An 11,858-nucleotide genomic window follows, 5' to 3' on the forward strand; every position below is an offset into this window, starting at 1 on the left:
GTGTACATTTAAACCGCTCCGAACCAAATTGGAATTCTAATTGCTACAACTGAAAGCGAGTCAAATTTTTCGGTATATTCCTTTAAACCGAAACTAAACCACAATTTAATCAAAAACTTTCTGAACCGAAATATCTCAATACTAAACCACTTGGTTTAATTTATTCTTGAAACGCTTTTGTTTCGAAGTCATATTTAAACAGTTCGTAGCTATTGTAGCATCGAATTCAAACAATGATTCTTCGGAGGCTTGTTCTGTCTGCAGCATCGACTTCAAATCCCAGAATAAGCCAATCACTTTCATCTTCTGCTATTCTTCTTCTCTCATCTTTATCTTCAGATAGATATGCGTCGTCGCCGCAACGATACTCTGGTGAAGATAAACTCGCCAGGCTAAAGCACAAGGACTGGCTAGCCCCAAACGAGGTTTTGAAGATCTTTGAAAATGTCAAAGAGCCGAGCTTTCTGATACCGGCTTACCAGCATTACTCTAAACGTAAAGATTATCAACCAACGGAACCTCTCTACGCCCTTCTGATCAACAAGTTCGGACAAGCTAAGATGTTCGACGAAATAGAAGAAGTAATGAGAATTGTAAAGCTTGAGAAAAGATGTCGTTTCTCGGAGGAGTTCTTTTACAATCTGATGAGAATTTACGGGAATTTAGGCGGTAGAATCAACCGAGCGATCGAGATTTTGTTCAGTATGCCGGATTTTGGATGCTGGCCAAGTCCTAAAAGTTTCAACTTCATTTTGAATCTACTTGTTTCCGCGAAGCTGTTCGATGAGATTCATAAGATATTCGTGAGTGCCCCTAAGCTAGGTGTTGAAATAGATGCTTGTTGTATGAATATACTCATCAAAGGACTGTGTGAGAGTGGGAACTTGGAAGCTGCACTCCAACTGCTCGACGAATTTCCTAAACAAAAATCACGGCCTAATGTGATGACGTTTTCTCCTCTAATCCGTGGTTTCTGCAACAAGGGAAAGTTCGCAGAAGCTTTTGAGTTGTTGGAGAGGATGGAGAAGGAGCGAATCGAACCAGACACGATCACGTTTAACATTTTGATTTCAGGGCTTAGGAAGAAAGGCAGGGTTGAAGAAGGGATTCAACTTTTGGAGAGAATGAAGCTAAAGGGGTGTCAACCAAACCCTGGGACTTATCAGGAGGTACTCTATGGTCTCTTGGATAAAAAGAGGAACTTGGAAGCTAAAGAGATGATGAGTCAGATGATTTCATGGGGTATGAGACCCAGTTTTCTGTCGTACAAAAAGATGGTTCTGGGGCTCTGTGAAACGAAGTCAGTTGCGGAATTGGACTGGGTTTTGAGGCAAATGGTGAATCATGGTTTTGTTCCAAAAACAGGGATGTGGTGGAAAGTTGGTAATTGTGTAATTTCGAAGACTAATGACTCGCAAGAAATTTTGAATCTCGTTACTTGCCAAGACAATCCTGAATAAGGTTGTATGCATTCCGCTGTATTGTTGGAAAGATGGAAAATGCTATGCACAAAAGCTGTTTCTTCTTCGAGTGGAAGAAAATGGAAGAAGCAAGACAGAGACTCAAAACTCAAAAGCTGTACAAGAATCCTTTGGCGTATCTACAACTAACATCCTCAAGCTTTTGATTATTTACATATGATTCCCTTTCGATCCTTCGGTGTTCTTGGGGGTGGCAAAAGAGCTCCTGGCACCACTATATGTAGTTTCCACCACTATATGTAGTTTCCAAGTTTGCTAAATTTACCTTTGTTTCTTTGTTCTTGAAATGTTCGCATCGCCTTGGGAATCTTCTTTGGAGTTTCCTGATGTATTTATATGATCATTTTCACCTGCTTTGACAATTTTTCCTTCAGATTTTGCTGCTCTTGGTGTCCCCAGGTCTTGCACACTGCTAAATGTAGCTTCATCATCAGAATATTCACATTGACCTTCAGAGTCATACACAGACTTGGATTCAGGAATTATATCTTGCTCTGAAACAGTTGAACACTCATCTCTTGATTTCCTTGATCCTTTAAGCGAAAAGGCATACTTAATGTGTCTTGCAGACTTTTCAGCATGTTTTAGAATGCTCTTTGCAACATCCTTCATGTGTCCCTTGTGCTGACTATCTTCAGAACCAAAGCTCTCACCTTTTGGACTTCTTCCTGTAAGAGGTCCCGATAGACTGTCTTCAACAATGAACTTAACCCCAACATCCTTTTGATCCAACGCCTTCAAATTTATTCGAGGAGACCTGATATCCTCCTCGATGTTCCCTGTATGATGACATTCTTCTTTTTTGCCATTCCTATGAAACACTGAACCGATTTTCTTCAATCCCCGACCAAGAGACTTCATCGTGCTCTTTCCTTCCTGATTTTCATCAGTGCTACTACTTTCATTGTTGGGCGATGTAGATGCAGTGGAACGGACACTGCCAGCACCCTGTATTTGATTATCGAGGCATCGACTCTTGCCTTTTCTTGGTTCCCAAATCTGTGAGACTTCAGTTCCTGGTTGGTGTACCCAGATTCCAGTCTCTTCTTGTCCTTCAATGTTAATTGGTTCCATATTATCAGGAACCCTTGGAGACTTATCAGATACCACTGATGAGAAGGAACCTTTATTTGTAATGTCGGAAGCAAAAGAAGCCCACATGTCTTCCTTACTTATTGTCACTCCTTCAAACGGATCATCGTTCAACTGTAAGAGAGAGATATCAATTTGCAAATTGCATAAGAATTAATCATGGAAGCTCTATATTAAGGGAACTGACAAGAATCTCAATCTACCTTTGCCTCATCCTCAAGTACGGTTATCGCAAGATGCAGCCTCCCCATTTTAATGTTCTGAAGAGGCAACCACATATCATTTCTTTGGCCGCCTCGAAACTCTGCAATGTTAACTGAACAAACGCCAAGACTATCATCGCTAAACCGGTCCTTGTCTTGAACTTCAATGTTAAGAACATTTGGGGAGTCCCATGTGCAGATTGGTATCTTGAACTCTTCTTGCCATTTGGGGGCCAAAGTTTTCCATAGAATCTTGGTTTTGAATCTGTATGCGCCAAGCTGCCCTTTCACATAAGGATCAGCTAAACCTGAAGCATCCAGATCCGAGCAGTTCATAAAATATAGTTCCAACTACTAAAGTGGAGGAAGATAACTTCAGGTGAATTCCAGACTAACCATTTAGATCTGATGGTTTAACATCAGATGCTTCAACGACTTCAACAAGAACATGTGCTATTGGTTCTTTCTCATCAACAAAGAACCAATTCTCTGGAACGAACACAGACAAAAAAAAAGGTAAACATATGGACTGAATAATAAAGGTTTGAGAATTTTGAGAAGTACAAGATAGTTACCTCCTGACTGTGGGCTAACAAATTTCTCCATATCAACTACCAGCATATTTGGCTGCAAATTAGAGACAAACCTCATTTAGCTGGGGTGATTGTAATGACAATGTTTTCTTAACTACAAGAGGGGAATTAAGAAGCTTACCTCAACAAGAGTCTGCTCAAATGCAACAGACAAAAGTTTGTCCTGATTGAGAAAGAAAGAAAAAGCTCAGAAGAGCTAGAGAGGAGTATTGGACACTATTTAAGTTTACAAGCTTATCAGGCGTCAATACTTACTAGCCATCCTGCAATCCCTGGAAGCACAGCAACATCAAGTCCATGAGTAGAAATTGGTTTAACAGTCATTTGGAAATAAGGTGGCTCTGCAAAGCACACACGTAAACGCCCCAGAAAAGGCCATCGACGAAGGAACTTCACTCCAATCAACACCTTCACGAGTTCAAGGTATACAATATGAAGCAAAGCACTTCATTTAAGAGAGCGTTCCCGAGTATGTGAATTCACTACAGATAAGAAAATCCACTACCTTTCCTTCGACATGCATTCCTGTCAAATGCAACTTAGTCCACATTCCAAACCCAAGTCTTTTTCTTAGTTTCACAGCTAGTATTGCGCTCATATCATCTGCTGTTAGAAAATTCATTCCAAGTTCCAGCACCTGTATACACTCTCATAATAAGTTCCACTTCCTCTATAAATATTACACACCAGATGTCACTGCAGTAATCTACGAGGGTTATAAAGTTTTGCAACTATACCAAGTGATCATCACCAGTAGATTGCCGAAGAACCCTTATATCTGTCAACAGAGGCGGGTTTCTTCCCAAATAGAGGTGTTGTATCACCGCTTCTTTCTGCAGAAATGATCATTACCATCAATAATAATAAGTTGCTTTTTCGACTGTAAACTGTGATGCAGTAAGTGGCCTTAGAACCCAAAGTAGTATTCCAAAAGTCTAAACTATACACAATAAGAAAGCGAAAAGACTCAAAAAGAGACATCTACACAGAAAACAGAGAAACAAAGTTGTATGGTTTTACCGCAGTCCAAGGTCTATACTTGTCCAAGAACCAAGGTATGATCGGACGCAGAATCTTCTGAGATGCAATCTGTTCCATACAAATAGGCCATATCTTCTCCATAGCATGATTCAACCACCTCACTGACTCAGAATCAGATAGGACCTAAAAAATTGTATTAATAAAACCAACAAGAAAGGATCACCATTTAATACAAAAGAAAGCTAATTAAAGCCAGTATCTTCCAACACAAGATTGAGAGGCCTAGAACTCAAAAAGTCAAAACTCGTGTCTGCACTAGAAATAGGAAACAAAAAAGCAACTTGAACATCAATTCATTATCTCTAAGGAAGGAAAATGTAACAATTACACGTCTCTGGTTGGCTTGCTTCCTCTCTTCAAACTGCAATTTCCTCCTCAATATGATCACATACCGTTCATGAACCTAAAAAGAAACCAACCAGTATGTATACAAACACATCAATCTCTTCATCAAGGAGGGAGAAGTCAACTTGAAAGAGAACCAAAAGGAAAAATTACCAGGTAGAGATAAATGAGAGCGAGGAAATAGAAAAAGGCGTGTGATCGATTCAAGTAAGATAGAACCCAAAGGAACAGTAGCACAATCACCACGTGATGGATAACAGAACACTCCATTATTATTATCAACTACTCCAAAAGATTCTTGCTTCTCTTTTCAAACACCAATCTCATGAAACCAAACCATACGAATCGAGTCCGAACTTCATGTGTGTTGTTGTTGCCTGTTGAGTTCAAGTTAAAAGATGAAAGAAACAAACGAAAACAGGTGATTGCAGATTCTTTTGTTTGTTTCCGTTATGGAGGATTGATTTTGGTTAAGTAGACAAGATGGAAGAAGACAGAGCCAAAGAGAAAGTGACAGGGACAAAGCAAAAAAAAAAAAAAAAAACGTTCGATCTATACAAACTCTTCCTTGAGGCGATTTGCTCTGTTTTCTTCCGCGAAGACAAAACAACCAAACGATGTCGTTTTTGTCCGAGAAAAAAACATCTTCGAAAAAGGAAACGCGTCAACCGCCTGAAAGAGTGCAAACGTGTCAGACACGTGTGAGCAGACACCAAATCTGTGTATGTCCTACTCCCATCTCATTTGATCTGATCCGACGGCTTACAATTTCATATGATTCCATATAATCTCAGCATTTCCTAATTTTATTAGGCATGCACATTATTATTACCATTTGCATTAATATTACTGAAATCCATATTCCACTAAAATGGTCAACAAATAATTTTGTTTGTTTCCACAATTGTTATGTAAACCAAGTGGGATATATTTATTCTTCACCTGCCTATAATTGTGTATCTCTCTGTATCTAATATAGTATTTATGAAGGTAACGGTGGTTGGATGTAGTTATCTTAATAAAGAATCTATTACTAGTGGAAGGTAAAGTGTCAATTAAATTAAGAAATCCATTACTGTGTTTGTGAGACTCTGACCTGCTCCAAAAACACGTAAATATGTTTAAACGATGGTTAATATAATAATATCTACTTTAATCATACAATGAATTGAACATTATAAAAAATATAGTTTGCGTCGGTGCTTTTGTATTTAAAAAATAATTAGAAGAAATCAGTCTTTCCCCTGGGATTACGCATAACTTTAATAGGAAATTCTGGTTGGAAAATTTTTAACGTAACCACAGAAAAAGCCACGTGGCACATGCACCTTCCTAAAATACGAAACTTTAAAGTTTAAGAAGAAATTAAAAAAACGAAGATATCTTTGGTTCTTCACCACCTCTTCACACAGATCCAAATCAGAGGAGGAAAGATCTGTTTTTTTTTTTTTGATCTGTGGAGAGAGAGAGATGACGAGCGGCGGCGTGGAGAACGATAAGAACAGATCAGTGGCGACGGATCATCAACAGCCTCATCCTCCTCCTCCGTTTCAAGGTGTCTCTAACTATCCACCTCCGCCTCAGCAGCAGCCTCCGGCCACCGGTTTTCCTCAGCCGGCTCAGCCCTACGTTCAAGGTGAGTTTCTTCCTCGTCTCTCATTATCAAGGTAGCTCTCATTATCCGTGGGTATAATAAAAGTTTCATTTTTTGTTCCGCTTGATCTGTTATTCTATTGATGGCTCTTTTTTTTTGTGAGTTTTGTTTTGATTCTTCGCAATGGATTAGAATCTGACTCTTGGATATTTCGTAGTGTTTTATTGTATTCTAACCTGATATAGTAATTAAAAGAGAATCTTTCTATCGCCCTCTTCCTGTTTCGAAATGTACTTTGAGATGAAGAACATGTCAAATCATTTATTGCCACGCTCATCTCTATGCAGGTCTAAAAGCTCGTTTTTGGTATCTCTATTTTTCATCAGCTAATCAATAGTCTTGTTGGTCGCAGGTTATGCTGTTAATGGAGGAATGACTACAGCAGAACACCATCGCCTTCCTTGTTGTGGTATAGGCGTTGGCTGGGTATTGTAAGTGGTCTTCATCATTTTACCTAAGTTCTATCTTCTCACTACATTCTTGTCAGTTTCTGAGGTGACCACAGGCCACATATTGTAAGTTTTATGTTTCTTTTATTTTTGTTTCTTGTGAAGATTCATCCTTGGTTTCTTCTTTGGTGCGATCCCCTGGTACATCGGATTCTTCCTTCTATTGTTCTCAAGAAACGTGCGTGAGAGACCAGGGTATATAGCTTGCGCTGTTGGAGTAAGTCAGCTTTTAATCATATCTCTCACTCTAACATTTTCAACATTTTGCTTGTCCTGGTCATGCTAAATCAGTTCTGACTTAACCCATGTCGCAGTCTGTTGTTGCGACCATTATCATAGTCATTGGAGCAGTAAGAGGATCAAGAGTGTGGTCCTGAAGTGAAGATGTCAGCACTCTGAATCAAGTGTCTACCGGTTAGGCCGTTAAGATATTTAGTACAGAAGAAGTTTGTAAATGTGTGTTTTACTTTTGAAGAGCTCAATGACTATAGTCATTGTATATGTTGCTCTTTTAAAAGTGTTCTTCTTAAAAAAAATACTAATGTGTGAATTACCCGGGAAAAAAAACTATATATATAAAGATGATCATTTGTTTAGAAGTTATGGATTCAAATCGACAATATGAATTCAAAATCAATAAACTCCAATTCTGATAGAACAAAATATCAAATTTATACAATGTTAGACTTCTAGTAATTTCAAACTAATTGCTGCAAATAGTCGTTTTGTGGCAGTGAGATGAAAATATATATTGTTGAAGGGCCGAGTATAAAAGGAAAAGCCCAGAGAGATGGCCTAGGGTTTGTCCTAGAGAACCTGTTTTATAGTTTTTTCTTCGGCGCCACCGTTTCAGCTCTTGCTCTCTGTTTCCTTTTAGCTGATTTCGTCGGAGATTGATCTCGTTCTAGAAATGGGTGCTTTCCGGGTAAGTTCATTCTCACGATTGAGTTACCTGAGCTACAAGTGATTCTGGGATTTGGTGGTTTGATGACTGATTGGAGAATCATCAGCTGTGCTCTTGGTCGAGATAATTAGTCATAGGGATAAATAGGTTCTGATGCGTTTAGAAAGTATGAAACTTTTTTAATAGGTATCCGTTGGTTCTGATGTTTTGATTTCCGACCCGAGGAAGTAGACTGCATTAGTTTCTGGATGGGGGTTGATCCGTGTGATAGATTTTTAGCTTCGTTAGCTATCCTTAATCCCAATATTGGTGTTTTTTTAATGATTTTCTTAAACTGTTTGGTGCTGTTTTACGAAAGCTAATCTCTCTTTTTGTTTAATAGCTAATTGCATCAATGTACATTGCAGTTTCACCAGTATCAAGTGGTTGGGAGAGCTCTTCCGACAGAGAAAGATGAGCACCCTAAGATCTACAGGATGAAGCTATGGGGCACAAATGAAGTATGCGCCAAGTCCAAGTTTTGGTTAGTTATACAATGTTCTGTTTGGTACCAGTTTCTTGATGGAAATACTGTATTTTCTTGTTTATTCCTTGATCTAAATATATTTTTTTGATGTATCTAGGTACTTCATGAGGAAACTGAAGAAGGTGAAGAAAAGCAACGGGCAGATGCTTGCCATCAATGAGGTATGGATTGCATTTCCCAGCTGAATATCTGAGATATGCTGAAAGGTGGGTACTTTTATATGACCTTATTCTTCTACTATTGTAGATTTTCGAGAAGAACCCGACGACGATCAAGAATTATGGTATCTGGCTGCGTTATCAGAGCCGAACTGGGTACCATAACATGTACAAGGAGTACCGTGACACAACACTCAATGGTGCAGTGGAGCAGATGTACACTGAGATGGCTTCTCGTCATAGAGTGAGGTTCCCATGCATTCAGATCATAAAGACTGCAACAGTCCCTGCAAAGCTGTGCAAGAGAGAGAGCACCAAACAGTTCCACAACTCCAAGATCAAGTTCCCTCTTGTTTTCAGAAAGGTCAGACCACCAAGCAGGAAGCTCAAGACTACATACAAGGCATCAAAGCCCAACCTCTTCATGTAAAACCAATCTTACATCCATATCTTTATCAACCAACAGATTAGGGCTCTAGCAGTAAGTCTGAACAAAACACCATTTTGTAGTTCTTCACTTGAAGTCTTAAAATTTGCATCTTCTGAACTTTTTTGTTCTAGATATAATACGATATTCAGTTCACTCGTTTCCAGTTTTCACCAATTTTCAAAGTTTTGCAGCTTTAATGTAATACTCCAGTTTTTACCAATTTATATCTTAGTTAGGGTGGTTGGAGAGTTAACTGTGCATAAATTCATAATCTCCAATGATCATAAATCAGTCTACTTTTAGAAGCAAATAAGCAATCCTCAGCCTGGTCTATGCAAATGGGAGCTTTGTCATGCGGCACTTACACGCTTACCCTACACCTGCAACTAGTGTTGATTGCTCTTCTATAATTGGCAATCTTCATCGACTTTGGCAATACTCATCAACTTTCAAAGTTTTGCTACCTGAGATAACTTTGCGGAAAGTAGAGAGCAATTTTTATTCGACAAGCTCAGTGGATCACTTTTCAAGATTTATCGATTAAAAAATTGACAGTGGATAAGAGCAGATGGGCACGACAACGACAAATACAGACAAAGCCCCTATCCGGCAAAGGATTTGGACTGTAAATGATAGATCAAAAGTCTCAATCTTTGTAAAGACCCACGAAAACTTGCGGACTCCAGAGTGAGTGTGAGGATTGGAGATGTCTTTTTCATTAGTAGCAGCTTCAGCGGTGGTTGTAGCAGCAGTGGTACTGTGGACATGGCGGATCGTGCAGTGGGTCTGGATAAAACCGAAGATGCTTGAGAGTTGCCTGAGAAGACAGGGTCTTAGCGGAACTCCTTACACGCCTTTCGTCGGAGATATTAAGAGGAACGTTGATATGATGATGGAGGCTAGATCTAAACCCATCAAGGTAACGGATGATATCACCCCACGTCTCCTTCCTCTCACCTTGAAGATGCTCAATTCTCACGGTATACTGTCTCCCCTTGAGAGATCCGTAGGACACTTTGCTGATTGTGCTTAAGTTGGGAACTGAATTGTGTAGAATTCAGTTTGAGTTGATATCTGTTAGGTTCATTGTTGGTGCTTGATTGAGTTATGTTGGTGGAACAGGAAAGACTTTCTTCATATGGATTGGACCAATTCCGACGATTGTGATAACGAATCCTGAGCAGATTAAGGAAATCTTTAATAAAGTTTACGACTTTGAGAAAGCTTCTACATTCCCTCTGATCAGATTGTTAGCAGGCGGGCTGGCGAGTTACAAGGGAGATAAATGGGCGAGTCACAGGAGGATCATCAACCCGGCTTTTCACCTCGAGAAGATTAAGGTATTGGTTCTCTGCTGTCTGCACAAGTTAGACTGTAATATGTTTGATCTTATAGTGAACTTTTTTTCGGTTACAGAACATGGTCCCTGCGTTCTACCATTGTTGCAGCGAGGTTGTCTGCCAATGGGAGAAGCTATTTACAGATAAAGAATTGCCTCTTGAAGTTGATGTTTGGCCTTGGCTTGTGAATATGACTGCGGATGTGATCTCACATACTGCTTTTGGAAGCAGCTATAAAGAAGGGCAGAAAATATTCCAACTACAAGGGGAATTGGCTGAGCTCATCGCACAAGCTTTTAAGAAATCTTACATCCCTGGATCGAGGTAATCCACAACCTCTGTTGTCTTTTTCCTGTCACAAACCAAAGATTTTGAGAATTTGTTGTTTGGTCTAGGTTTTACCCAACAAAGAGCAATAGAAGGATGAAAGCAATAGATAGAGAAGTAGACGTAATACTGAGAGGTATTGTGAGCAAACGGGAGAAAGCAAGAGAAGCTGGAGAACCTGCAAACGATGATTTGTTGGGGATACTGCTTGAATCAAGTTCAAAGGAATCTCAAGGAAATGGAATGACCGTAGAGGAAGTGATGAAAGAGTGCAAGTTGTTTTATTTTGCAGGACAAGAGACAACTTCAGTACTGTTGGTCTGGACTATGGTTTTATTAAGCCATCACCAAGACTGGCAAGATCGCGCACGAGAGGAAGTGAGGCAAGTACTCGGTGAAAATAATAAACCTGATATGGAGTCCCTTAACAACCTTAAAGTCGTAAGTAAAAAACACACAACTTTCACCATCCTCTTTGATCGTAAAACTGCATTTATATAGTTTACCAAAGTCACTTAAATTTGAATTGGATTTTCCTTTTAATGGATTTTCAACAGATGACCATGATCTTCTATGAGGTTTTGAGGCTATACCCTCCGGTGGCTCAACTTAAACGAGCTGTCAACAAAGAAATGAAGCTAGGCGAGCTTACCCTTCCAGCTGGAGTTCAGGTTTATTTACCAACTATTCTTGTCCAGCGCGACATCGAGTTTTGGGGTGATGATGCAGCGGATTTTAAACCCGAGCGGTTCAGAGACGGGCTCTCAAAGGCAACAAAGAACCAGGTCTCCTTCTTTCCCTTTGGGTGGGGACCGAGGATTTGCATCGGTCAGAATTTTGCTATGTTGGAGGCAAAGATGGCAATGGCTTTGATTCTGCAGAGATTTTCCTTCGAACTCTCTCCTTCTTATGTTCACGCGCCTCAGACAGTCATGACCACTCGTCCTCAATTCGGAGCTCATCTCATCTTGCACAAACTCTGATATTTGAATTTCTAAAGTGATGTCACCAAAAGTCTCTGTTCTGTAAAAAATATATGTCATAGAAAGGCTTATAGCCATAGCTTCCGAATCTTTGAATTTCTATGTCTGAAACAAATAGTTATTAGCTAAGGTAAAAGTTACTAGTTATTAGTTATTAGTCATGAATTTCTAGTATGAGGTCGTTTTCTATGGTGGCTGCTTTATTATTCACAACTTGTGCAAGAAGTGAGAACCCAATTCCAATTCTAATACAAAGAAGGCAATTTCAATTCGTTCTAGTCTTTTGGATAAGTCAATCGTTTTTAATTTCATAGGAACCATAGACAAGGAAA

At 39.5% G+C, this 11,858-nt stretch overlaps 5 protein-coding genes across 5 annotated transcripts; 4 read left to right on the forward strand and 1 right to left on the reverse strand.

Annotated features, from left to right (window-relative positions):
• The first annotated feature begins 233 nt into the window (after positions 1–233).
• On the forward strand, positions 234–1,485 carry LOC17890832 (pentatricopeptide repeat-containing protein At3g14580, mitochondrial). The gene has a single exon (XM_006299221.2). The coding sequence runs from the start codon at positions 234–236 to the stop codon at positions 1,458–1,460; it is 1,227 nt and encodes a 408-aa protein (XP_006299283.1). The 3' UTR covers positions 1,461–1,485.
• Positions 1,451–5,293, reverse strand: LOC17892360 (C2 domain-containing protein At1g53590). The gene is given in 12 exon segments (XM_006296541.2): positions 1,451–1,764; positions 1,767–2,687; positions 2,777–3,084; positions 3,173–3,265; positions 3,352–3,403; positions 3,491–3,532; positions 3,625–3,777; positions 3,875–4,006; positions 4,107–4,202; positions 4,390–4,533; positions 4,739–4,813; positions 4,909–5,293. Coding segments are annotated over 12 exon segments (2,202 nt in total). The 5' UTR covers positions 5,026–5,293; the 3' UTR covers positions 1,451–1,695.
• A 905-nt stretch (positions 5,294–6,198) lies between these two features.
• Positions 6,199–7,461, forward strand: LOC17891540 (60S ribosomal protein L18a-like protein). Its single transcript, XM_023786583.1, has 4 exons — positions 6,199–6,391; positions 6,762–6,840; positions 6,964–7,075; positions 7,173–7,461. Exons 1-4 carry the CDS (start codon positions 6,226–6,228, stop codon positions 7,233–7,235), a joined length of 420 nt encoding a protein of 139 aa, XP_023642351.1. The 5' UTR covers positions 6,199–6,225; the 3' UTR covers positions 7,236–7,461.
• Positions 7,462–7,627: 166 nt separating this feature from the next.
• LOC17891732 (60S ribosomal protein L18a-3) lies at positions 7,628–9,050 on the forward strand. The gene is made up of 4 exons (XM_006298603.2): positions 7,628–7,783; positions 8,170–8,285; positions 8,386–8,449; positions 8,535–9,050. Exons 1-4 carry the CDS (start codon positions 7,769–7,771, stop codon positions 8,874–8,876), a joined length of 537 nt encoding a protein of 178 aa, XP_006298665.1. The 5' UTR covers positions 7,628–7,768; the 3' UTR covers positions 8,877–9,050.
• Positions 9,051–9,290: 240 nt separating this feature from the next.
• On the forward strand, positions 9,291–11,797 carry LOC111831571 (cytochrome P450 72A13-like). The gene is made up of 5 exons (XM_023786244.1): positions 9,291–9,856; positions 9,999–10,216; positions 10,293–10,540; positions 10,612–10,984; positions 11,101–11,797. The coding sequence occupies exons 1-5, from the start codon at positions 9,583–9,585 to the stop codon at positions 11,524–11,526; spliced, it is 1,539 nt and encodes a 512-aa protein (XP_023642012.1). The 5' UTR covers positions 9,291–9,582; the 3' UTR covers positions 11,527–11,797.
• The last annotated feature ends 61 nt before the right edge of the window (positions 11,798–11,858 follow it).

This window comes from Capsella rubella, unplaced genomic scaffold (assembly GCF_000375325.1).
Source record: "Capsella rubella cultivar Monte Gargano unplaced genomic scaffold, Caprub1_0 scaffold_3, whole genome shotgun sequence".
NCBI classification, from domain to species: domain Eukaryota; kingdom Viridiplantae; phylum Streptophyta; class Magnoliopsida; order Brassicales; family Brassicaceae; genus Capsella; species Capsella rubella.